At 36.0% G+C, this 27,124-nt stretch overlaps 4 protein-coding genes across 4 annotated transcripts; 1 reads left to right on the top strand and 3 right to left on the bottom strand.

Moving 5' to 3' along the window:
• Positions 1–2: 2 nt before the first annotated feature.
• Positions 3–6,214, bottom strand: LOC311279946 (alcohol dehydrogenase 1-like). Its single transcript, XM_084391777.1, has 9 exons — positions 6,153–6,214; positions 5,294–5,395; positions 5,059–5,200; positions 3,545–3,632; positions 3,140–3,359; positions 769–1,029; positions 520–649; positions 298–436; positions 3–226 (listed from the first exon to the last, which is right to left on the bottom strand). Exons 1-9 carry the CDS (start codon positions 6,168–6,170, stop codon positions 196–198), a joined length of 1,131 nt encoding a protein of 376 aa, XP_084247903.1. The 5' UTR covers positions 6,171–6,214; the 3' UTR covers positions 3–195.
• A 5,408-nt stretch (positions 6,215–11,622) lies between these two features.
• LOC311279947 (alcohol dehydrogenase 1-like) lies at positions 11,623–17,419 on the bottom strand. The gene is made up of 9 exons (XM_084391778.1): positions 17,281–17,419; positions 16,126–16,227; positions 15,895–16,036; positions 14,730–14,817; positions 14,429–14,648; positions 12,640–12,900; positions 12,388–12,520; positions 12,156–12,294; positions 11,623–12,053 (listed from the first exon to the last, which is right to left on the bottom strand). The coding sequence occupies exons 1-9, from the start codon at positions 17,296–17,298 to the stop codon at positions 12,023–12,025; spliced, it is 1,134 nt and encodes a 377-aa protein (XP_084247904.1). The 5' UTR covers positions 17,299–17,419; the 3' UTR covers positions 11,623–12,022.
• A 1,181-nt stretch (positions 17,420–18,600) lies between these two features.
• fam241a (family with sequence similarity 241 member A) lies at positions 18,601–21,025 on the bottom strand. Its single transcript, XM_084391312.1, has 2 exons — positions 20,796–21,025; positions 18,601–20,312 (listed from the first exon to the last, which is right to left on the bottom strand). The coding sequence occupies exons 1-2, from the start codon at positions 20,922–20,924 to the stop codon at positions 20,019–20,021; spliced, it is 423 nt and encodes a 140-aa protein (XP_084247438.1). The 5' UTR covers positions 20,925–21,025; the 3' UTR covers positions 18,601–20,018.
• Positions 21,026–22,012: 987 nt separating this feature from the next.
• On the top strand, positions 22,013–26,316 carry eif4eb (eukaryotic translation initiation factor 4eb). The gene is made up of 7 exons (XM_084391310.1): positions 22,013–22,110; positions 22,922–23,025; positions 23,209–23,304; positions 23,414–23,477; positions 24,099–24,212; positions 24,320–24,459; positions 24,703–26,316. Exons 1-7 carry the CDS (start codon positions 22,066–22,068, stop codon positions 24,815–24,817), a joined length of 678 nt encoding a protein of 225 aa, XP_084247436.1. The 5' UTR covers positions 22,013–22,065; the 3' UTR covers positions 24,818–26,316.
• Positions 26,317–27,124: the final 808 nt, after the last annotated feature.

Here is a 27,124-nt window from a genome sequence, read left to right as displayed (position 1 = left end):
TGCTTTTGGTGAAACAATTAAATTCCTTGCCATGCAGAACTGGAGTACAAGATTCAATCCATCATTTTAGGTCCACACCTTTCAGAAATACAGGAAAATTAAACTAGTATTAAGGTTGTCTGCTTTAAGTCTGTGCAGTGCATTCCCATCTGTCTTAAACTGTGGTGTAGAAGTTGGGTGAAGATAATTTGCTTCTCATTTGGATATATTCAGTATACATCGAATGCTGTAAGATAGAAAAAATTGTTAAAACTTCGACAGGATTAACTTGAGAAACAAAAAAGGTGAGAAATATACCATTGTCCAGTTTTCATGAGGTTGATGGCATCATTGATCTCATCCAGATCCATTTTGTGTGTTATAAACTCGTCAAGCTTTATTTTGCCGGACATGTAGTCTTGAACCAGTTTTGGAATAGAGTCCTTGACCTTAAAACCTTATTCACATAAACAGAAATGAATCCATGCAAATGCATATACTCTGAAAGCCATAGAAAGCATTACCTGACAGCTGGTTTACCTCCTAATAGAGTTCCCTTCCAGGTTTTCCCAGATATGAGCTGAATTGGTTTTGCAGAAAAGTCTGCATCAGTATAGCCAACCATAACACTCACACCCCAGCCTTTAACACACGACTCCAGTGCGCTCCTCTGAGGTCAAAAACGCATTAATTCACACACAGAAAGATTGCAAGTACTGAAAGCTTTTAAATAAGTAAATAAATGCAGCTTTTTACACACTGTAGAGTAGAGTGTCGGTGAGGTCTTACCATTACTTCAGTGTTTCCCACACACTCGAGTGAGAAATCCACTCCTCCATTGGTCATTTCTGCCAGTACCTCAGAGATTGGTTTATTATACGCTTTTGGATTCAGAAAATCAGTGGCACCAAAGACCTTTGCCTTCTCAAACTTCTGTTCATTAATATCCACGGCAAAGATGCGAGAGGCTCCAGCGTTTTTACAGCCCATGACTGCAGCCAGACCTACAGCACCCAGTCCAAACACTGCACACACAGAGCCTGGTGTAACCTTCACACAAACACAAACAAATCACTATTGTAATGCACCTCAACATACACCTTACTATTCAAGCCACAACTAAATAATAATAATAAATAAATAAAACTATTAGGACAAACAACACATTCTCTACTGTGTAAGGTTGTCTCATTTCTTTAAGAATTGAAATCTCTGCGGTTTCACAACCAGAAGCTGCGCAATGCTGATTGTTACTATGAGTGACGACATGCTGACATGCATGACAGGGGGACAGAACTTGTCAACAATTGTCAACAATTTTTGTGTAAACAAATGTATTATAATAGGCCTATATAATTCCTAAAAAGGTGGGTCGCGGCTTGATGACCATGGGGAAATGTGGGTCCCATGGCCAAACTATTCAAAACATCATTCAATGTTGTGATAATCGTAATTAATCACAATTACAATATCAAGGGAATAATCGACAATTATGATTTTTGTCATAATCGTGCAGTCCTACTTTATTCAAATAAAATGTGAATGCATTTGACATTAATTGTTGTTTACTTGTTTGTTTATATCCATAATTAATTGATACCTGATTCCCTTACAAGAATTTTTGGCTAAAAAGTCACTGAATCGATTTCAGGTCACTGAATCGTTTCGGATCGGATCGTTCTAAATGAACCAACATCGTCCTTGAATCGTATCGACAACCACGAATCGCGATACGAATCGAATCGTTGTTAAAACGAATCGTTACACCCCTATTAACAAGTTTTTACTACGGTGCTTTTTAATGTTTTTACTTTTACTATGGTAACCTTTAAATGTCGTGTTAGCTAAGACCTTTGTCTTGTATTGTGTTAGTTTAGCAAAATCATCTGCTGAAGTTTATTGCTGATATATTCATACATGTCTAACTACGGTTGCAGACACTGTCAACTTGTTTTTGAATGTTCATGGACCGGCTTTGACCGTTCCAATATGGCGGATGGCTTACGTATAGCTGCCCATAGAAACAGCTGCTAATGAGGCATTTATATGGTCACAATAAATTTAAACCACAAGGAAGGTTTATAATATGGAGCACGCTAAATCTCAATCCTCTGGGAATCCTCTCACCTCTTTTATTACTCAACAGATAAGGTATTTTATTGAACCGATAAATTTACATGTCTAACAGTTCATTGTAAAGCATGATCTATTGTGAATTGATCATTTCATTATGGTTGTTGCGCTGTGCTGGAATTTATTTTCAAGGAAGTACCGTGTCTATTAATGGGTAGACTATAGCTTCAGCTAGTCAGCTCGAGATCCTTTCCATCTTAACTGGTTATATCTCTTAAACCTAATAGTAAATGTTTTATGAGCAGTAGGATAATCTCTCTCTTTTTTTAGTTATGAGAAAGAATCATATTCATCCAGAGAGCTGAAGCACAACAATGTTTTTTTTCCCCGCAAAATGCATGCAGTTTTGTTTTTTGACCGCTAGAGGGCCAAAAGTTATATTGGATACCTTAAATTAGCCTACTGGTCTGGGGAGATACTGTTATTGATTTCTCTTCTTTTAATTATTTTAAATTCTTCTAATACAACTAGATATCTTCACTCTAAAATATGTTCCAGTGTACCATGTTAAAATAAAGGAATTTTCTGTTGGCCTATTGATTTTTCACAGATTTTACTCATGTTACACATTGCAGTGTGTTGAAGGAAATGTCCATAAACTTAACAGGAAATATAGGCTTCTGGAAATTTTTTTTTTTTTAAGGGTTTTTTTTTCAGTAAAAAAATATCACAATGGATGTGCACTTTAGAATCCTGTTGGAAGTAGCCTAGGCCCTAGGTCATGCAGGTATTTTCCCCCTTTTGTTTATGAATACTGTTTATTAGGACATGTTACTCATTTCATGTAGCCTACAGCTTTTTGCATAATATTTAGTAAGGAACTAACCATATTCGGATGTGGGGATGAATCATGAATCATCCACATATCTGATTCACTCAAACATTGATTAATTAATTAATGAACACACAATGTGTGTTTCTCATACACTAACAACTGTTGATTCTGCTTTTGCTTTGTTTGGAATGGTTTTCTTTTACACATCAAAAATGGTAAGTGTACAAATGCATCTTGAGTCTCTATACACACCCCAGCTGTGTTGACAGCAGCTCCATAACCAGTAGCGATGCCACAGCCGAGCAGACACGTGCGGTCGAGTGGAGCATCATCATGAATCTTTGCCACAGCAATCTGGTTCATGACGATGTATTCAGAGAAAGTACCAGTGCTTGCGAACTGCAAGATGGGCTGACCACGGCAAGTAAAACGTGTTGTGGGATATGACATAAAATCAACATATTTATCTATCCTGTCAAAAAAAAGAAAGAAACTTTGTAAGCTTTAAAAAACTATGAAATATGTGACAATTTGTTGTTAACGTTAATTGTTCTGTCGTGATAATTACTTGTCCTGCCAGAGAATTTTATTTTATTTTTCTTCTAAAAAGCAAGAAATTGAGTATATGTGAAACGTTGTTTTGTGTTTGTTTCTCACCAGTTGCGGTCGCACAGGTTTGTTTTTGGACACTTGCAGAATCTGCATTGTCCACACTGAGAGACTGAGAATGGAATGACCTTATCACCTGTTCAACACAATACACAGATATATTTTTAGGTTACAGCAATATACATATTTTTGAGCATATAATGAGCATATATTTACACTCAAAAGTTTAAAGATGTTATTTTATTTAGTATTATTTATATAGGCTACTATTAGCCTATATAATTTATTAATATTTTAATTTTTAGTAATTTTGTTATGCGTTTGTCATTATACATTGTTTAATTGATTTTTATTTATCTTTAATTTATTTCAGCTTTAGTTTTAGTCGGAAACGTCAGAAAGTTTTTCATTAAAAAAAAAGTACTGCTGAAAGCCTAAAAAAAAAGAAAGAAAGCCTACTGCCTTTCAAATGTTTCGGATCACTTGAAATTTTCCTTGTTTTTCTTAGAAAAACAAAGATTGATCCATTACAAAAACTTCTAATTAATCAATCACAAGTACAGTGCAGACATTGATAATATTGTGAATGATAATTGTAGCTGGAAACAGCTGATTTTGAAAGAAAAATCTACTGTTACACAGAATTCATGTGTTTAAGGGGCTACACAACACCGTTTTCTACTAACAACGTAAAACTTTTTGGGTGCCTGAAAAAGCAAACTTTTAAAAAACGGGTTTCAAACTAAGTGCAACTAAGTTTAAACTAAGTTTGAAAACGGTCTCTGTGTAAACAACAAAAACGTGAATCTGAAAACGAAGACGTCATGCACGTTTAATACATGTGCTTGACGTCTTCGTTTTCAGAGATTCACGTTTTTGTTCAATCAATAGGCCTATAGTGTTTCATCGCCATTCATATGGCCTGGCAGCAATACAGCGTTTTTTTGTCGTTTTCGCAGATCCGCGTCGTGTAAACGTAGGCTACCCTATCTCATGTTATATTTGCTAATCCAAGTTAATCATTTTTAAAAGGCTAATTGATCATTAGAAAACCCTTTTGCAGTTGTGTTAGCACAGCTGTAAACTGTTGCACTGATTAAGGAAGCAATAAAAGTGGCCATCTTTAGATTAGCTGAGTCTTTGGTGCATCAGGACAGGAGTTATGGGTTTGATTACAGACTCAAAATGGAAATAAAGAACTTTCTTTGAAAATACGTCAGTTTATTGTTGTGCTGAGAAATGAAGGCTATTCAATGCGAGAAACTTATTTTCACTGACTCAATGATCAGTCACAGCAACTACAGGCTCATGGAGGCAAATAATATCAGTGAATAATCAGTGAAACCTCAAAGCTATATGGCTTCAGGTACTTGGAAGTCACATGTATTACTTTTATTATACTTATTCGGTCCTCAGTCCCTGTAATTGCATGGAAAAAGTAGTAGATAATTAAAAAATGCTCCTTTTGTCTACTCTGAAGAAAGTAATGAGGATGAGTAAATGATGACAGAACTTTCATTTATGGTTGAGCTATGCCTAGAGATGATGTTTTATTTTGTGACCTGGTTTGAAATCAGTGACTCCAGGTCCAACACTCTCCACCACACCAGCAGCCTCATGTCCCAAGACAGTGGGAAAACCTTGCTTGTCCTTCGCCTCAAACAGGTGGTAGAGGTCAGTGTGACACAGACTTGAAGCTACAATCTACGTGATGGGGAAAATCTTTGTTTGTTTATTGACAAATGAACAGCATCTTTTAAAATTAGTTTGTGACATCTTTCATGGGGCATTTCCCACCTTGATTCGTATTTCTCCTTCTTGAGGTGGTGCGACTTCTATTTCCTCTATTACCAGGGGAGAATTGGGCTCCCAGGCAATGGCAGCCCGACATTTGATCACCTTTGGCACACAGATGGAATTGGTTCATCATATTTTATGTAGTTGACTTTATACAACTTGAGCGGTTGCATGATCTCTGCTCTCTAACTGTGGTTGAAGGTTGTCCAGCCAATGGAAGCATAGAGCCACAACTATCTGTGATTTCACTATCACTAAAGATAAATATTAACTCAATGAAACTGCAAAAACACAGGGAGAAAACTGGGAGAATTGCATATATATATATATATATATATATATATATATGTATAGAGAGAGAGAATTAGACTAATAATTATGTACTATTGTCACCTCGCACTTTTGTGGAATTTGTGCGCTTTATGTAACCTTTATATTATTTAGTCTTAATATGAAGAGTAAGTCGTCATATTGCATTATAGTTAGTAAAGCAGTGCAGCAAGTCATTTGTGCATTGTAATAACACATTTTCATTTTTCATCACTTTAACTTTTTTTTTTGTTATTGCTAAAAGTTATTAGTTTAGTTATAGCTAAAAAAAAACAATCTTTGTGTTACACTGGATAACTCAAAGCATCCGTAACTGTCTTATGAGTCTTATATTATCATCATCATTTTTATTATTGCATTAAACTGATCAGAGAGAATACAAATTAAACTTAACTGTAGATGTCTTTGCTTTGTAGGCTATGTAGTAAATGGAAATGAGCGTAAAGGTAAAGGGACTGAAGTCATATTAATAATGCATTAACTGCTCTGCAGCACAAAGGAAAAGAAACTAAAAGACAAGTTTACGAACCTTCCCTGCAGTGGCCATTTGAGTGCTGTGCAAAGAGAGACAGAAACGGAAGTTCTGAACAGTACGAAACATAAATCACGTGAGCCAACTCAATAAACATAATGACACGTGATAGGCCTAGATGTTTTTTTTTTATATAAATACAAACCATTCTTTAATCATTCACAACCTTGGAAGCTATGGGAGCTGACTGAGTCACAGCATGGGTCCCCAGCAGCAGTGTTGAAGACCTTTCTGGTGTACACTACTATAATATATTTGTCTGATGTGATGTACACTAATGACCTTTAGAGGGCAGACTTGCACAAGCTTGCACTGTCCTTGTTTTATCAAATGTCTTTATGTGGTGAAAAAGCAGTGCTGGGGAAAGTTTTAAAAGCAATGTGTTACAATATTGCATAACTAGAAACATTGTTTCAGTACATTGCGTTACTTTTTTCTCACCTGGGCTGGCCTTGATTGTTTGTTTAGTTCTATTTTTGGCAAATACACATCATTCACAGGATGGAGGAAATGCAAATTCATGTTTGTACAGTATAGAGAACAAACCTTTCAGCTGTGCTGCCATTCTGGATCGCAGAAGAAGAGAGAAGAAAGCTGAATTAACACTCTTCAGCAAAAATAAATAAATAAAATGAAACACAAATGTAATGTTTATCTAAAGTCATTTTTGCTTATGGTTGAATTGGATCATTGAAGGTCAGCAGCAAAGACATTAGTTAATGAAGCTAGATTAAATAGGTCTACATAAAGTGTATTTGTGTTAACATTTAATTATTGCAGGTTTGTGTAATATTCTGAGTTTGCATTTTACTGTTTTTATTCATTTTGAGGAGTACTGAATCTGTTTTTGTGCAAATGAGATGAGTAAATACATGTTCAGATTTAGTCTAGAACTACAATAACCATCATGTTTAAACCACAAACACAACACCTCTGCACTTACTCCCGGGTCAGGAGAGGTGTCAGTTAATAAATGGGAAAACAAAGTAACTTGCGTTACTTATTTGAAAAAGTAACTCAGATATTTTGTTGTAAATTTAAAAGTAATGCTTAACTCTATCATTTACTTGAAAAAAGTAATCAGATTACGTAACTCATTTTGTTACTTGTAATGCATTACCCCCCAACACTGATGAGGAGTCGGACTATGAGGTGTGGCAACTCCAAAGCAAGCATCTGTGATACAGTTCTTGTGGATTTTTTTTAATGTCCATTAAAGGGTAACTCTCGTCAAAATGCAACCTAGGGTCTTTTTGTTAATCTACCTGAGGCAAACTTTCGTTTAAAATCATAATTAGAATGGAAACGCCACTTTTAAGTTTGACCGTATTTTCGTGTTCGGTCAAATTGCATTTTGAATGGGAGTGCTTCGGGCACTTCTATGATAGCATCAAAAATCCCTATTTTTAAAACACTAAGAAGGCTCGACACAACATGAAACTTTGCTCGAAGTATCACTAGGGGTATGGAGGACCAGGAGTGCCACTTAAAAATAAAATGAAGAATCAATGTATCAATTTAATAATTCAAACATAAAAATTTATATAAATAAATCACTTTTAAATGGACAAATGAATAGACATTTTTAAAGGTATTTATTTGATTTGTGTTTTTACATTTTAAATGTATGAATAAATAGACACATTTAAAATAGTTTATTTAATTCATGTTTTTAAACGTAGATTAACAAAACAATAAAAAGCACATTAATAAAACATTTTAAATGCACATGTTAAATCGCTTTTTTTAAAAAGCATGTGGCAAACCTTTTCTCTCTCTATTTACCAGATGCTTTTCTTTGTCGTTTTGCCAAATGCTTTTATTCATCCATTTGTCAATCGAGTTAAAAAAAATGCCATTGGACAGTACACACGTGGGAGCAACCAATCAACTTTCGCCTCAATTTGAAGCGCTAAATCGTCTCTCCCACTTGAAAATGTAACACGCACTGTCATTGGACAGTTAGAGAAACTATACGTCATTACAGCGGGAGTTCAAAGACGAGTTCGAGCAACGCAAAAATGTCCGGTGAATCTGAACGTGTCTGGAGAGGGATTGTGGATGATTTGTTAGCTTTAGCTGATTTCTGCGAAAGAAATTCTCCTCTCAATTATCATTTTGTATATAGAAGAGTTTCACAGTTGAGGGAAGATGTTGCAAACACAGCGGATATTGTGGTTGTACAAAAAATGGAAGGATTTGGGTTATGTTTGATGAGGCACGTCATTCAACGACTCGGACTGTTGCAGCCGTCACGCTATTGTACTTCCAAGCATTCTTGAACAACACCAGTCGTTGGATGTACCAGCAGAAGAGACGGCGAGATGTATCGGTGTGTCGTTAAGGACAGTCTGACGAAAACTTCACATGATGGTTTAAAGGTCCCATTCCATGGATTATTTTTATTATTTTATAATGTTTCCAGGGGTGCCCTTATAATGTTAGTATGTTTTTTAGATCAAAAATTGTTATAATTTAGAAATAAAAGGCATATTTCCTAGCCTGATTTCATTCCCTGGTTTGAACACTCTGTTTGAAGGGGCGTGTCTGCTGTGAGACTTCAGTGTAAACGCCCTCTGCTGTGATTGGCTGACATGCTTGCATATGAAATATCTGGCATTACATGTGGAACTATCTGGAAAACTTTTACTATTACAGCTATTATACGTTTTTACTATTACAGCTATCTGGATTAACGAATCATGAGAAGTTTTTTAAGTATTTAGATCTATTACCATCACATAAAAGGTTGCAGTGATGAGCACTGAGCAGATGACAGTCTGTTGATCGCGTGAAAGATCTTATCATTGCAACGCAGTTTCTGCACTCACTAATGATTTCATTCGTTGTGCAGTGTAACAGCTTCATTGATTTCATAATGAGTTTTGGCAAGTGTCCAGATAAACTCGCGCTGTGTGATTGACAGCTTGGGCGATTGGAAAGGGATTGTTCTTTGATCGCTTTCTGTATATTAATCACAGTTTAAGTAAGATTATTTTCATCCTACTAAGAGAAACGAACGATGTGAAGAGTGATCGCTACTTCCATATTAAATCACTATACTTACCGCTTGCTGGAATATAGTTGAAATAGTCCCCTTCGTCAGTATGAAACGCTGAGAGAAGTCTGCTTGATATTATTCCAGGTTAGAAAAACAGTCCGTGGTGAAATGGACAGAGCAAACTAACAACTTCGAATTAAACTTTTGCGGTATCCGATTATAGATAAACATCAACCACGTCTGTTGACATTTCGCCATCAATACGCCTGTGTTCCTGTGGGCGGAGGTTACGGTTCTAGTGACATCATTAAAGCAGGATGTAGAGGGGTGTAGTCCAATCCAGCCGTTTTTTGTAGTCAACTTCTGTTAAATAAAATATCTCGCTTGGCATTGAACTTTGAGCTTTATAATTTTACAGATATTATTTATACTCTAACAACAACATTACACACTAACTAAAGTTTGAAACATGGGATCACATAGAACGGGACCTTTAAGGTATGTAAAAGAAAATGTTGTGTCAATTTTTCCAGAAAGAATAGCCTCCCATGCCTTGAACGGCCTGCACGCGGTCAATCGCATGACTGACTTTATAGTATTATATACAGCATGTAGAAACGTTAGGCTGGATATTTACTACAGTTAAGTGGGTTATGTGAAGGGGGGAAACTCTCGAATGTATGTGAGTGCTTTAAAGGGCAGTGAAGTCGGAATTTGTTGAAATATTCTAATATAATTGTATTATGTAAAGCTTTTGTGTAATACCTTACTATGATTAAAACATGCTTTGTTTTTAGGAAAAGTGACTTGTACACCTCCATTACGAATGAGGAGTTGGATAGAATATTGGCGGAAATACACCACAGATACCCCAATGCTGGCTACAAGATGATCTTGGGACACATAAGATCCAGGCAACTGTGTATACAAAGTAGGAAATGTAGCAAATATGAAAATTTTTATCATCTAATGTCTCATCCAGGTTTGAAATTAACAGACTTAAGGACGTCTTAGGACGGCCCGACGCCGACGTTACAGTGTACCAGCTCCCAACAGTGTGTGGAACATTGATGGGAATCATGAACTTATTCGGTTGGTATTAAGCATTTCTTTGGTAAAGTTAAAGGTGCTCTAAGCGATGTCACGCGTATTTTAGGCCAAAACATTTTTTGTCACATACAGCAAACATCTCCTCACCATCCGCTAGCTGCCTGTCCCCTGAACACACTTTGAGCACAGTTTTATGTTGTGTCGAGCCTTCTTAGTGTTTTGAAAATAGCGATTTTTGATGCTATCATAGAAGTGCCCCAAGCGCTCCCATTCAAAAGGCAATTTGACCGCAAACGAAAATACGGTCAATCTTAAAAGTGGCGTTTCCATTCTAATTATGATTTTACACGAAAGTTTGACTCGGGTAGATTAACAAAAAGACCCTAGGTTGCATTTTGGCGAGAGTTAAAGTTACCCTTTAATATGTGAAAACAGTTGCATTTGCTCAGAGGATCCACAAATTAATCACCTTAAAAGTATCAAACGTGTCGGCTGTGTGAGGTTTGCTGTCTCAGTTTGCTTCAGTATGTTTGTATGCCTGGCTATATGTGTTTGTTTGGTACAAATTCTTTTTATTTAATTCTTTAATCTTATCAAATTATGATTGATATATGAAAACTCTTCAGTGCTGAAAGAGTGCCTTGTAACATTATTGAACATTGTACAAATGTTTTTCATGAACTTCTTCCAGTGTTCATAAGGTCCAATTAAATTGATCTTTGAGTGAGAATGTGCCTGTGAACACCTAGAGGAAACATTAGGTTGAGTACAAATGGTTTAATTATTTTCTGATCATTGCCACTTAAAGAGCAATGTAAAAGCCTGAAAAGCAGTTGCAAACTTGTTGGTTGGATGCAGATACATTTCAGTTTGCAAGCTGAATTGAAGTTTATTTTCTTCTTTATTTTGCTCTATTATATAACCTTTTAAAATGAAGGGTGAATCCCTGGCAAAGAAATTAAAATGGATTGAAGTCATAAAATGTCAGATAAAATATAGTCAAAAGAAACTGAAAAACGTTTCTAGTGTCGTCCAAGAAGTTTGTGTATTGAATTATTGCTGCTGGTTTTCACATCATTTAACTTTAGGTTCATACCTTCAGTTTGATCTAAACCTTTCAGAAATAGTTTCAGTATGATAAACTGGCATTGAGCATGTCTGCATAAGATCTGAGCAATCAATCTATTTCCATCAATTTGTTGTCTTAAACATTTTTAGAAGAGTCTGGAAAAATGGTTTCTACAAGTTGACACTGAATTGACCACCCAAGACAGACAGATATGAAAAAATCATTTGAGAAAGACATGATGTAAAGTATTTAACATGCTTGTGTATCAGTGTTTGGATCAGTTTAGCAGGTTATGAGTTCAAGCTGCAGGGTGCAGCTGTAAATATTTTGATGCTTCCCAACATTCCCATGATTAATATGTAAGCGAGACAAATGCTGGAGAGTCTGGCTTAGAGGAGAGAAATAAACTATTTTGACGGCATTATAAATTGGTTATACAAAACCTCTTGAAATGATTTACATGCTTGTCTCTTTTTCATTTGCCACAGATAACATTCTTGCAAACTTCTCAGAACCATTTAGCCTTGCAGATGAATAGAAGTTTTTGATGCTAAACATTAACGTTTACATGCACTTGTGACTCACTTCATAAAGCTGAGGGCTGGAAAATGCTATTAAAGAGAATCCTTGAAGCTCGTACTTGAAGCTGGTTACCCAGCTGTTACTCAAATATTGCAAAGAGGGAGAAGAGAATAAAGGAAATATAACCGTGGCCTAGAGTATGATTGGGTGAAGATGATTTGCTTCTCATTTGGATATATTCAGGATGGATCGAATGCTGTAAGATAGAAAACAAATGTCAGTACTATGTTTGTACAAATGTTTTTTTCCAATATTAACCTCAGGCTCAGACACAGAAAGATGAGAGTGAAAAATGTACCATTCTCCAGTCTTCATGAGATTGATGGCATCGTTGACCTGCTCCAGACTCATTTTGTGTGTTATAAACTCGTCAAGCTTTATTTTGCCGGACATGTAGTCTTTAACCAGTTTTGGAACAGAGTCCTTGCTCTTAAAACCTTTACATAAACAAAAATGAATGTACTGTATGCACAGGCATGTACTCGATTTCTCTGAAAGCCATAGAAAGCATTAACTGACAGCCTGCTTACCACCAAACAGAGATCCTTTCCAGGTTTTTCCAGATATGAGCTGAATTGGTCGTGCAGAAAAGTCCTTCACATCAGTCCATCCAACCATAACACTCACACCCCAGCCTTTAACACACGACTCCAGTGCGCTCCTCTGAGGTCAAAGACGCATTAATTCACACACAGAAAGATTGCAAGTACTGAAAGCTTTTAAATAAGTAAATAAATGCAGCTTTTTACACACTGTAGAGTAGAGTGTCGGTGAGGTCTTACCATTACTTCAGTGTTTCCCACACACTCGAGTGAGAAGTCCACTCCTCCATTGGTCATTTCTGCCAGTACTTCAGAGATTGGTTTATTATACGCTTTTGGATTCAGAAAATCAGTGGCACCAAAGACCTTTGCCTTCTCAAACTTCTGTTCATTAATATCCACGGCAAAGATGCGAGAGGCTCCAGCGTTTTTACAGCCCATGACTGCAGCCAGACCTACAGCACCCAGTCCAAACACTGCACACACAGAGCCTGGTGTAACCTTCACACAAACACAAACAAATCACTATTGTAATGCACCTTAACATACACCTCACTTTTCAAGCCACAAAAAAATTATTTGGACACTTTAGTCACCCTTAAAATGTATGAATTTATTTGCATTAGATGATAAACAAACTGGCATCTACAAACTTGTTTTTTTGTTGTTGCAATTTGCAAATATGTATACAGAAAGTGTCCAAATCCTTTTTATAGAGGGTTTAACAGTTTAAGAAAAGCAAGTTTAGATAGGAAAAATAGATAGGAGTCACACAGGAGTTGAGTAGAATTAAATAGATTCAGTTTACAGCTCTTAACTCTGTATTGTCTGCATGACGGTACCAGCTGACAGTTATCCAGATGACTTTAAAAGTCTCTACAAAATATATTGAAACAACCAGAATATACACCAGAATGCTCTCGTCATGTTATCCCTTCTTGAAGTAAAACCAAGCGTCAAGTCAAATTTATTAGCTCTTCACAATACACATCTTTTCCAAGCAGCTTAGCAGAATGATATAATGTTATGTCTTTAATGCCTTAGTGCTTTAAAAACTTTTAGGGCTGGGCGATATGATGATATAAGTAATCATCTGGATTTACCTATATTTTATTTATATAAGTGATCATCTGGATTTAGATCCACCTATATTTTATGTATAGTGTTAGAAGATAAAGCTTTCATTTATGCGGCCGACAAATGCGACCTCTGGAGGGTGCATCCATGGAAATGAGCCATTTATGAATGAGCCATTGAATTATTCACTTAACCAACACACTAATTCATTCTGTAATACACTGACGTTAGCGAGCGAATGGGGGGTTGTGAGTTAACGACCTGTTAATTATTTATTAAATCATTCAAATAAAAATGACAATAAATAATTTTTAAATAAAAACATTCAAAATAAAACACCACTGAAAACACTAAAAAAAATAAGTATTTTATCGGTTTACCTTCATTTCACGTGACCATGTGACCATTAACAGACATCAGTGAACCTTGCTCTTGAATATGTTGTTAAATTATTTAAATATTAACTTAAAATCTAAAGTAAATATTTTAATCTTGTGTTTAAAATCTATAACCCCTGGTTTCACAGATAAGGCTTCAGACTAGTCCCAGACTAAAATGCATGTTTGATCTGTTTTAACTTAAAGCAACTTGCACTGACATATCTTAAAATATGTCAGTGCCATTATTTTGTCTCAAGACCAGCGTTAAAAACCAGTAATGTTTTTTTTAATTAATCTAATCTAATCTCAATCTAATCCCTGTCTGTGAAACCAGGCCCAAATTACTCAATATTACTGCAGTTGTATAAAATAAAGATCTTATCATCACAGCTGACATTAACTTTTAATGTTTGTCTTTATAAACAGTTTTTCCCTAAAGTATGCTTGTGCTCTTTTTCTTTAAAATGAATGACCCTTGAACTCAACATTTTGTTATATAAAGCAAAGACATTCAGTAAAGTGTGGCTTAAGTATCCAAACACTTCTTGAATACACACAACATCTATACACACCCCAGCTGTGTTGACAGCAGCTCCATAACCAGTAGCGATGCCACAGCCGAGCAGACACACGCGGTCGAGTGGAGCATCATCATTAATCTTTGCCACAGCAATCTGGTTCATGACGGTGTACTCAGAGAAGGTACTGGTGCCCATGAACTGCAAGATGGACTGACCACGGCAAGTAAAACGTGTTGTGGGATCAGACATGATGTTGTGATTATTACTTGTCCTGCCAGAGAAAAATAATAATAATTTCTAAAAAGCAAGATATTGAGTATATGTAAAACGTTGTTTTGTGTTTGTTTCTCACCAGCTGCGGTCACACAGGTTTGTTTTTGGACACTTGCAGAATCTGCATTCTCCACACTGAGAGATGAAGAGTGGAATGACCTTATCACCTGTTCAACGCAATATACAGATGTATTCATTTATTTTACTTGCATAAAGAGTGCATCTCAATCAGCTCCCTAGCTTAGGTAGTGAATCAGTATATCGTGCACATGAACTCGGGCACTGTAAAGGACAGTATAAGGACTCTGGCTCACTACACATTGGGACACTGATGACAGATTTCCATTGTAGACCATCACTCCTGGCATTTATGAACAACAGCAGAACTGATATCTTTCTGACATTATTTTATTATGTTATTTAAAGTACATAATGATAAATACATTGCTTGTTACATATGCATGCAACATTTCAGCTGTAAATAAATTATAAATGTTTGCTAGATTATGTTCAATACCTAGCGATGAATGTTTATGCTAAAATGCAATTAAATAGTTATTACGTTTTTTTTTGTTTTTTTTTAAACATCTACCGAGTCATTAGTTGTACTGAGTTGGCTCATGTGATTTATGTTTCGTGCTTCAGAACTTAAGGGTAAAGAGAGGTATCGATATACTCCCTAGTTTTCACGGTGCATTGTGGGAATTTTTAGGGAGTTTCAGTGCACTGAACAAATCAGTTAGACGATTAATTGAAAAGATTCAAATCAGAAGACATGAGGGTGATTAAATGATGACACAGATGTTTCATTTTGAGTAAACTATCCTTTTAAAGTAGTCATGAAACGGAAGTTGCGATAGTCTTTACTTTCCTAATGTGACGTAGCCTATAACCAAGTGAAGGGCTTCTGGAATGAGAAAAAATGTATAGGGCGAGACTGGATTTTTTCCTGATCCAATTGATTAGATTGTAGGAAGTGGATGTTACTACCCAAATAAAGGCAGATCTGAATGCTATATGCAGTCAGTTGCGGAGGATATTTAGTGCACCCTCCGCCGAGACGGACGCCCTGAAGAGTGCATATGCATTTAAAAAGTAATAATAATGGTGTCTACGGATAAATCATTTATAATAAATAATGCAACACTCAAAAATAAGCATTGTCAATTTTGATTTCCTGGTGACTTTAAAGGAGAGATAAATACATGGATAGGCATTGTTAAAATGTAGTTTTAGTTAATGACCTGGTTTGAAATCAGTGACTCCAGGTCCAACACTCTCCACCACACCAGCGCCCTCATGTCCCAGGACTGTGGGAAAACCTCGCTTGTCCTTCCCTTCAAACAGGTGGTAGAGGTCAGTGTGACACACACCTGTAGCTACAACCTTCAAGATAGGAGAAAAACTTTCTAATCAAAAAGTTAATGATATCACAGTATTAACTGATTTTACAACTTGCATGGGGCATTTCCCACCTTGATTCGTATTTCTCCTTCTTGAGGTGGGGCGACTTCTATTTCCTCCATCATCAGGGGAGCATTGGGCTCCCAGGCAACGGCAGCCCGACATTTGATCACCTTTGGCAGAAAGAAGAGATCGGTTCAGCATGTTTTATAGATATTTAATGGTTGACTACTGATGTTTGTATAACTGCTGAACTTGAGGACTTGCATGATCTACACTCTCAAACCGTAGTTGGAGGTTGTCCAGCTGTTTGGCTTAAGCCAATAAAAACATTGAAACATCTGTTTTTAGAGCCACAATTATCTGTGATTTCACAATAGCAGATAAATATTAACCCAATGAAATTGCCAGAGCACATTTTTGTAGTTTTAGCAGAGAACTGTCAAATATTATACTAATATATATATGAAGAGTTCAGATGTAAAAGCCTCTAAGTGCCATCTGAAATTTTCTTCTAGAATGATCATTTTTATCAAGCTCATATATTTAAGTTCAGTAATTTCACTTAAATGGCAATGAAATGACCTATTGTCATTTAAGTGAAATTACTGCACTTAAATATACGAGCTTGATAAAAATGATCATTCTAGAAGAAAATTTCAGATGGCACTTAGAGGCTTTTGCATTTGAACTCTTCATATATATATATATATATATATATATATTATTATTATTATTATATAAAGAGATTTAGATGTCACATGTAAAACTGAAGTGACAAATGTACATATGAATTTCCCCCAAATACTTTTCAAAAATAATGTTATTTTTTTTATTCTTCTGGATTTCTTTATATACACAGTATTATTATTATTAGCAATGCAGCAAGTCAATATTGCATGGCAGCATATCATATACACAAGTTTTAAATTGTATGTGCATTTTATACAAGGCATTGATCTTACATATTTTAGCCAGTTTTTTTGGCTTAAGCCTGGCTTAAAGCATCGAAAACAGTCTTATGACAGTCTTATTAAAACTTTGGCCTTAAAATGATCAAATAGAATCTTATTTGCAGATGTAGCCTATTTGCATTGTAAATTTTTCCTTAATCAATAGCTCAATGGAAATGAGCGTAAAGGTATAAAGGGACTGAAGTCATATTAATAATGCATTAACTGCTCTGCAGCACAAAGGAAAAGAAACTAAAAGACAAGTTTACGAACCTTCCCTGCAGTGGCCATTTCCCAATGTAGTCGTTGCTGAGATGAATGCAAAGAGAGACAGAGAATCTTTGGCACTCGCTCTTATATTCTGGATGAAGAAATTTCTCTCCCTCCCTCCCTCTCTCCCTCGCTCTCTCTCTCTTTTACTGAAATAAAATAAACATTTTATTAACAATATATATATACAGTATATATATATACACATACAGTCAAACCAAAAATTATTTGAATTAATTATTTATTAATTTGTAATCTTTTTTTTACTAGTGGGTGCAGGACACTATAGTTCACTGACCATGTTGTGCTTAAGTGTTTTTTCTTTAATTGCTAATGTGACCTTTTTACACCACAGACTGAACAAAATTAAGCATTGCTGGGTAGGTTGACCTAAATTGGTATTATCTAATTGTGTACTTAAATTTAACAGCTGACAGCTATTCAACCTATTCATTTGTGAGACATTCTAACAGAAGGATGGCCAACGCATCCGCCGTTAAGCAGCCAAAGAAGAAGAAGAAGAAGAAGAAGAAGGATGGCCAAAACCAGTGAAATATCAGTAACAAAATAAGAGGGATCATACAAAATGCATGTTATTTTTTATTTAGTACTGTTTTGTCACATAAGATGTTTAGTCCACAAGACAAAAAAAGCAGAATTTATAAAAATGACCCCATTCAAAAGTTTAATACCCTTGATTCTTAATACTGTGTCGTTACCTGGATGATCCACGACTGTTTTTATTTTGTGATGGTTGTTCTTGAGTTCCTTGTTTGTCCTGAGAAGTTAAACTGCTCAATGTCCTTCAGAAAAAATAAAATCCTTCATGTCCTGCAAATTCTTCAGTTTTCCAGCATCTTTTGCATAATCGAACGCTTTCCAGTAGTGATTATATGATCTTGAGATCTGTCTTTTCACACTTAGGACAATTGAGGGACTCAAACACAACTATTAAAAAAACGTTCAAACATTCACTGATGTCCCATTAGGAAACACGATGCATTAAGAGCCGGGGGTGAAAACTTTTTGAATTTGAAGATCAAGGTAAATTGTACTTATTTTGTCATCCGGGAAACGTGCAATATCTTCTGTTGCTTCCGAAGGGCAGTACTAAATGAAAAAATGTGGACATCTTCATCCTGTTCAAAAGTTTTTGATGCTTTTCAATTAATATTTGCTTAAGTTCTAAAGACTTATAATAATAATATATTTTTAACCTTCTCAATTCAAATTCAGGTCTTCCCAAAAGCAATGTACTGTTGCTTTTGGGAAACACAGCCCATGATTTTGTGGATTTCATTGGGAAAAAGCAATAACAACAAATGATTTTAAAACATGACCATTTTTATTATGATAACCAAGTTTTAAAGCTCCCTTACATTGCAGAAAGATGTGAAATATAAAAAGCAATTATTTCCAATTAAATTAATCAAAGTATTCCTCAGTATTGTCCACCACCACCCAAAAATACAGCATTGTGGCATACAGTAAATGATATGTAGGTGAAATGAAATTATGGCACAGAAGATACTGATTAACACTGAAAAGAATCAGATACATTAGAGCAAAGTGTTGGCATTGTATCAGCAATTATGAATTGTAATATTACATACCAACCAAAGTTTTTTTTAATCAGTACCAAAAATAAATCATATTCAAACAAGATTTTCAGGAATATGAAATGATGTCATCTTGCAAAGATATTCACAGTTACATAAAGAGCAGCTTAGCTTTGCTTAAAAAGTTAGTTCATTCAATAATCTTAAAATGTAAGAAAACACAAGTGCAATAAAAACTTGCATTTTCATACTTCTGATCCTGAATATGGGTCATATAAAACATTCTATTGTTGCAAAACTTGCATACTAAATATTTTACAGTTATGAAATTATCCTTTGATTTCATTGATACAGATATTGTAACATGAATTTTTGAAATTAGCATGAGCAGATTAAAGTAAAATTAACTAATAAGAATACCCAATAGGAATATACAGTGCATAACGTAGGTCTTTTCTCACGAGAGGTTTAGTTTTAATAGAGTCTTCCTCTGCTCAGACTTTTGGAGCCTTTGATTTAATTCATACTGTCAGAGGAAACACAAAAATATCCCAGCAGCCCCAGAACATTTCACATGCAGTAGTATTAACACATTCAAGTTAACACAGAAGGATTATTATTCCCTGGTATATTTCCCAAGACATGTTAAGGGGAAGATGAGGAAAGTTGCCCTCTAGTGCAATTGCAGAGAATGCAGGACTGACACCTGGGCAAATTAGAGTAATACATTCAACAACAGTACCATGGTCATTTTAATGACCATATAACTGGCATGTACAACTGTCATTAGAATACGGTTATATTTATGCTCTTTATCCTGAACTTTACTTTAAAACTAATGATAGTCAGCATATCAATATGCACCCATTTTGTTGATGCAAATATTTAAGGGAAGCATGCTTTTCACAAATACATAATGCATAGATAATGCACAGTTCACACCAGCGCACAGACTGGATGAATCATTCCTGTAGATTAAGTAAATCCTCTGATTATCTTTAATAACTTACCCACATAAAAAGAAGGCAAACGGCACAGATCCAAGTATACGGTTAGGGTAATACGTTCAAATGGCATTCGCAAAGCTCATTTTTTGTAGAAAGAAGTCTCTCCTCTCTTTCACTGGCACAGGCTGTGAGTGGCAAATGCACCTTCATCTGTCTGTCCGTCACTTAACATCTGTTATTTCTGAATATAAATGATAACGATGCATAGAGTTCCCACAAGGCCGAGGGCTTGGATACCAAGAAACCAGAGCAGCAACCAAAAGACCAGCACGACCACAGGCTCCACAATCTTCTCTCCAAAGTAAAGCTGGGTGAAACCAAGACCCCTCAGACACTTATTGAGCTCCCCGAACAGAGTGCCCATCTTCTCACAGTCGTCCACCAATGGAGCCTCTGGCGCAGGTCCTTCTGCTGCCTGTGGCTCTGCTGCGGAGGCTTCATGTGGTCTTTCTCTTCCCCTGAGGTCATTCTGAGAGCAAAGACAGAGTTTGACTAAATTATATATAAGTAACACAAAGCAGAAAGTGGAAAATACTGTAAGATGACACCACATAACCGTGCGTGAGAGTGTCTGTGGAGTGTGTTTATATGTACTCGAGCTATATATAGGCAGGCAAAAAACAAACAAGTTGGTATACCTAGGTTTATTACTAAGCTAACAATAGATATTGTTTATGCTTAACATATTAGACTGAATGCCTTATGTTAAACCTAATGAATGTGAAATTGCTAAACAATTATTCACAGAGCAGGCTGTGGTATGATGTGGAGCTGTTGATACAGAAAGGGAGAGGCAGGGCAATGTCTTAAGTTACAGATAACAGAATATTCCGCCATTTCCGAGTAAAAAGTGAAAGAAAGGAAGATAAATACACACATGCAAGTCTAAAAAATAGATTATTATATTTAAATGCAAAATTGTTAGAGCTGTAATGAGATCTGACAGTCTTACCAGTGCGCTGTGTGTGGGTCTAACAGCACGCTCGCGCTGGCAATGACACCCGCTTCGATCTCGCGTCCCGCATAAGGCATCACGATGACGTACCTCCGTATCATTTACTATCCGATTAGTACTTGACATATTCCTAAAAACTGAAAGATTAATGCTGACCTGAGATAGGGCCGAGGGACTGAGAACCAGATGGCTGCTGGCGATACTTCCGGTCTTGGCTGTCAACAGAAGGTAACGTTACATCCTGACGTCATGAGTCACTCACAGTGCAGTCATAATAAAAGATTTATCATCCTAAATAGCGGGAATTGTTGTATTATGTTTGTTATAACCTTTATAATGACAAAAAAATAATGATTTAGACATTAATGATATGTCCATTATGTAGATATGTCCACATTTTCTTTCTTTTTTATAAGGCCTGTTTCATAGTATTACTATTCATTAATAAATCCGCTATAGAAATATATACTGTTATTGAAGTGCAGGCTGTGTGTCAAAACCTAGCAAGCCAACTACGTAGACAAAATTTGGGGGCGTCATTTCCGACAGTCGGTTCTTTCGAACAGCTCATTTAAACGAACCGACTGAGAACGATTCAGCTGCCTTTTACGTCACGCGTAATCACATTTTGGTCTGTCACAAATTGTCTCTGGTCATACTCAAACCTCTCCAGTAAATTCATATATATCGTTTCATATTTCTGTGTACTGTTTCAATTTTATGAAAAATTATGTTTATTGTAATTTTATTCAGGTTTACTTCATAGCAGCTCATAAAAACAAGTCAACTAAAGCTAAATATAATTTGCATTTACATTTTACCTCACCTGGCTGATTTCACACACACACACACACACACACACACACACACACACACACACACACACACACACACAATATTCCTGTTAAAACGTATACTTTTTTAGATACAATCTGTGATTTATTCATATTATATGGGGGGAAAAATCAACATCTCGGCACGCCTTAAGTTATTTCTTATACGTCGTACAAATGAGACGCTTCTCCGATCAAAGAGTTTATATGAGAACTGTGATTAGTGAACGTTAGTGAACTGGCTATATCAATTCACTTTCAAGAACCGATTCAAAAGAATGATTCGTTCAGATCGCCAAATCGTGTTCGAATTGTTTTTGGTAGGCGTCTCGTTACGTTTTAAGCATAGGGTTTTGAGCACAGCCTGTGATTCGCTCTCAGTACTGTGTCAGCCAATCAGAGCGAAGCACTGAAGTGAAGCGTGAACGTCCCTTATGAGGCCTGTGAACGACTCACGTAAAATGGCGACGGCGGAGCCGGTGAGTGAATAAACTTCACAAAGATTATTTTACACTTTCCTGTCTTTTCACGCTAAACTACAAAACGGCCTTCATGTAACAATAGATATACTTAGTTTTAGGCTAAAATGACTTTTAAATTTCATCCTCTGTAAACTTTTAAAAAGTTATTCGGCTTGTTTGAATGGTATGACTCAAAGTTAGGCTGAAAGTTGATAAGGCTTGTTCCAGTCACGTAAGGGACTTAATTGCTTTTCCAGATGTCTGTTCGTCACTACTACCCTTTATGCATTTAGGCACAATTTTAAACTTGTTTAATTTTCTTTCTGGAAGAAAGCGAGCCCGTCACAGCACAGCTGTCAAAAACTAAGACTGAGGAAAGTGAAGTGAAGTGAATTGTAACGACACTATGCTGGATCAAACCATGAAAGCTGTGTCAAACCACAGTTTATTCACAGCTGTTAAAATCGGAATGAATGACAGTAATGAATGACTGTAAACACTTCTAGTTATCTCACACAGCTCAGGTTAGATTAAAATAAGGTTGAGAAAAACTAACAGTGATACAGTCCTCAGACTTGCAGCAGATACAACACAATCACATTAAACTACCAGGTATTGCATTGGTCCCAGGTGTTGAATCAGTTTTGTTCTCTATGCTTTATTTAATTTAAATAATGGAAAAATAAATGGTTATTGTCTACTACAGTAAGTCCAACAGTTGTGTGTGTGTGTGTGTGTGTGTGTGTGTGTGTGTGTCTTCACACTGGCTGCTTTGATGGGAACTTGAATGTATTAGGTCAAAACTAATCTTTAAAATTTTCCTGCCCAGGAAATAAACTCAAATTCTTGCAAGAGTGAAGAGGAGAACTCAGAAGAGACCAATCAGGAGATTGTCAGCCCTGAGAGCTACATCAAACATCCTCTACAGAACAGGTCGAGTGAATGAATGCACTTGTTTTTAGGGACACGCATAATGTTATTTCCAATAAAACGCTAGTTCCTAATTATATATTTTTAGTTTTTAATATATATAAATGGCATATTTCATCTGTATAATTTTATAATTTCTGTATAGATTCTGTAAAAATATTTGTTATTTTTGTTTTTCCCCTAAAGATGGTCTTTATGGTTCTTCAAAAATGACAAGAGCAAAACATGGCAGGCCAATCTCAGACTGATCTCCAAATTTGACACAGTAGAGGATTTTTGGGCGTAAGACTTTTTTTTTTTTTTTTTACCAAGAGATAAGCATAGCCTACATTTCACTTCCACCCAAATGACTTGACCAGTTTAATTGAGTTTATGGATCTCTTCTTTATAGGCTTTATAACCACATTCAGCTCTCCAGTTTTTTGATGTCAGGATGTGACTATTCTCTTTTCAAGGTAGGCTTCCCTCATAACTGCTGTGTAATTTATGGGATAATTCACCCAAAAGTAAAAATGATATTACCATCATCAGCTTTAAATTAAAGCTCTGTGAAATTTTACCCAATATTTGCAAACACATTATCCAGACTTCAAGAACTAATTGACCTAATGCTAATCCGCAGCAAAATATTACTGACCAATCGTACTGAGCATCTGTTGCCGAATCTTAAAATAAATGTTGAGCAGTTTATGCTGTGCAAGTTAACGTTACTTATTAATTATCGTTATTTTTTTACATAGATTCTTATCATTTGTTATTCTGTAATTTTTTAAAGAAGAAAAACAAATAAAATGCTTTGCAGTGTCACAAATCGTTACAATCTGTCAGCTTTTACCTTTTTATGAGCACTTTTACATTGTTGTTCTATATGTGGAGATCTCCAGTGGAATGTAACCAAGGAGGGTGGAGTTTAAGGGTCAGTTGCCGAAAGCATAGCGTTTGCAAAAATATTGTTTTTGTACTTTTATTCTTTTTTTGAAAGTAGATTTTAGCTTTAGTGTTGCTTGCTGCTTTCTAGCGGTAGTGTACGAGATACTCCAGATTACTGTGGACTTTGGTTTGTGCTTGGGTTGCAGGATGGTATTGAGCCCATGTGGGAGGATGAGAGGAATAAAAAAGGAGGCCGCTGGCTCATCACTCTCAACAAGCAGCAGAGGAAGTATGACCTGGACCGCTTTTGGTTGGAAACTGTAAGAGTTCTGAGTTAGTCACTGAACGCCCCCTCAACAGGCACACAAGTAATTCATGTGCTTCTGTAGCCCTGACTCTCAAACACTCACCTGTGTCATTCCTACAGCTGCTGTGCCTCATCGGTGAGACCTTTGACGACTACAGCGATGAAGTGTGCGGGGCTGTAGTCAATATCCGAACGAAAGGCGACAAAATCGCCGTCTGGACATCTGATTACGAGAACAGAGATGCTGTAACACACATAGGGTGAGACTCTAATGCTACATATAAATCAGGGGTGCCCAATGCCTGCAGAGTTCAAATCCAACAGGCCTGTCTGTAATGATCAAGTTCTTCTGAAGGTCTTACTTAGCTGGTTCAGTTGTGTTTGATTACGTTTAGAGCTGAACTTTGCAGGAAGTTAGATCTGCAGGAACAGGATTGGGCACCCCTGATATAAATGATAATATACTCAACCTGGTACAATGTGTAATTGTGTTTGTTTGGCAGGAGGGTGTACAAGGAACGGTTAGGCATCCCTATGAATATGACCATTGGCTACCAGTCTCATGCTGACACGGCCACTAAGAGTGGCTCCACTACTAAGAACAAGTTTGTGGTCTGAATATCTTCAAGGGCCTGAACTCATCTCTCTCTCTCTCTCTCTCTCTCTCTCTCTCTCTCTCTCTCTCTCTCTCTCTCTCCTCTCTCTCTCTCTCTCTCTCTCCTCTCTCTCTCTCTCTCTCTCTCTCTCTCTCTCTCTCTCTCTCTCTCTCTCTCTCTCTCTCTCCTCTCTCTCTCTCTCTCTCTCTCTCTGCCACTTAAAACCAAAGCAACAAAACAGACTGGACTCTGAACTGCAACATTTTTTGCAAAAGCCCTTCACAAACACACTCCTGGGCTTCTGCTTGTACAAATGAGGAATGCAGCACAGACAAATTTAGAAAATAACAGTGTTGATTATTACATTCAAACACATTTTATAAGTATTACTTCTGTATCATGCAACACTACACATGTTCCCACCAAACATTCACATATCACTACACAGTTTCGCTAAGAAAAAAAATGAGTATTCAAAAATCACATTCAATGTTTACCCCTGGCAAGTCTTGTTCAGAGTTATTTAAGTATTTAATGTTTTGTTTTGTTTTTGTAAAAAAAAAAATTGTCAATTTATTTAATGGCAGAGGAAAGGAAATGTCTGTCTTCTTTTATCCAGCAGCTTTGCTGCTTCAGTGCCTATTGAACATAAACATTTTAATTTATTCAGATTAATCCTCAACATTTAATTGAGAGGGTATTTGGCCATTGAGTGCATGTAATCAAGCTCATCTACATAGAGCTGCCATCTTTAAGCATTGACATGATTAAATTTGGGGGTTTGCAATTCAAGAAGTGTTTTTTATATTGTGAATTTTCGATGCATCATAAGTTTACATTCCTTATTAGAACAGTAAACTGTGGGACTTTTTTGCAATGCTGTAACAGAATTTTGCTTGTCTGGATGTCATTGACTTGATTTGACTCTTCAAAAAGATAGCAGCATTATCAAATAGGCCCTGAAAATAAAATAGATTCATATCGATTCAATTTATTCCAGGCGTCTTGGTATTTATCACCACAGTGATGCTGGATGTTAATGGGCAATTAATTATTTATTAGAGCATCAAATCTCACCAAAGTAGATAACAGAGGTTGCAATTATCTATCTATCTATCTATCTATCTATCTATCTATCTATCTATCTATCTATCTATCTATCTATCTATCTATCTATCTATCTATCTATCTATCTATCTATCTATCTATCTATCTATCTATCTATCTATCTATCATTTTCCCACAATTTAACAACTCAGATTTTTGTAATCACTTTAGCCTTAAGTGCCATTTATGTTCTTTTTTTGTGAACTCTACACGTTTAACATTCAGATTTGAAATCTCACAATCAATAACCTAATCACCATTGAGTTTCTTTTTTCGAGACAAAAACCTTGGTTGCAGTCTTTCTGTCTGGAGGTTTGCAGTGCACTGTATTCCACAACCCATCACCACTCAGTCTAGTGTCAGAGCAAAGCTTGATTGTGCTCACAGCCACAATATTTTCTGAATCCAAAATTAGCATCTGTCTATTTAACTGAATTCATAGAGTTCAGAATAAGTTTAAGGTATCTTGCAGTAGACTTTGAACAGTGCTGAATGATATTGAACCAGTATGTCACCTGATACTGGCTGCTAGAGCATGTACAAAAGGTTACTGCAGGGACATAGAAAGAGAATAAATAACTATTTGTTAGCAAGGACTTTGTTCAGAATCAAAATGTTGTTCAAACTGAGATTTTTCTATTCATCTCAAGGACAGTTGATCAAAACAGGCATTTTTGTGGTTCTGTGTTTTTTTTCTTAAGATCTTTTTAATGTTTTTGAAAGGTAAAAAAATTCTTCACAGTAAAAAGAGAAATATTATTGTGAAATATTATTACAATTTAAAATAACTTTTTAACTTTAATATATTTTAAAATGTTCAGCATCATTACTCCAGTCTTCAGTGTCACATGATCCTTCAGAAATGCTGATTTGCTACGCAAGAAGCATTCTTATCGCACAAAAGATCAGCATTTATTTGCAATCGAAATCTTTTGTAATACTATGAATGTCTTTACTGTCACTTTTGATCAAGTCAATGTATTTATTATTATTATTATTATTATTATTATTATTATTATTTTTTATCTTGATCTCAAACATTTAAATGGTATGTAGTTTTTGTTAGAAAAAACGAAACCTTATAGTGTTATTTACTTTGGTGGCATGTTCTGTTGTGTTGCGGGGTGATCTTTTTGTGTTTAGTGACTTTACTGTGACATAATGATTTTAATGCCGTTTCAACATACTTTGATCAGTAGATAGAGAGATGCTAGTCAAACAA

This window comes from Rutilus rutilus, assembly GCF_951802725.1.
Source record: "Rutilus rutilus genome assembly, chromosome: 20".
Classification (NCBI taxonomy): Eukaryota; Metazoa; Chordata; class Actinopteri; order Cypriniformes; family Leuciscidae; genus Rutilus; species Rutilus rutilus.
Note: the sequence above shows the minus strand (reverse complement) of the source record. Positions and strands in the feature narration are given on the sequence as shown.

Coding starts and splice junctions, on each gene's coding strand:
- LOC311279946 (XM_084391777.1), bottom strand. Junction 3,633..5,058: donor AGTCACTGATTTCAAACCAG/GTCACAAAATAA, acceptor TGTGTTGAACAG/GTGATAAGGTCATTCCATTC. Junction 650..768: donor TGGGAAACACTGAAGTAATG/GTAAGACCTCAC, acceptor TTTTGACCTCAG/AGGAGCGCACTGGAGTCGTG.
- LOC311279947 (XM_084391778.1), bottom strand. Junction 12,521..12,639: donor TGGGAAACACTGAAGTAATG/GTAAGACCTCAC, acceptor CTTTGACCTCAG/AGGAGCGCACTGGAGTCGTG. Junction 12,295..12,387: donor GAAAGGATCTCTGTTTGGTG/GTAAGCAGGCTG, acceptor GTTTATGTAAAG/GTTTTAAGAGCAAGGACTCT.
- fam241a (XM_084391312.1), bottom strand. CDS start 20,924: ATGTCAAGTACTAATCGGATAGTAAATGATACGGAGGTACGTCATCGT. Junction 20,313..20,795: donor GACCCACACACAGCGCACTG/GTAAGACTGTCA, acceptor CTTTGCTCTCAG/AATGACCTCAGGGGAAGAGA.
- eif4eb (XM_084391310.1), top strand. CDS start 22,066: ATGAGGCCTGTGAACGACTCACGTAAAATGGCGACGGCGGAGCCG. Junction 22,111..22,921: donor AAATGGCGACGGCGGAGCCG/GTGAGTGAATAA, acceptor TTTCCTGCCCAG/GAAATAAACTCAAATTCTTG. Junction 23,478..24,098: donor GTGACTATTCTCTTTTCAAG/GTAGGCTTCCCT, acceptor CTTGGGTTGCAG/GATGGTATTGAGCCCATGTG.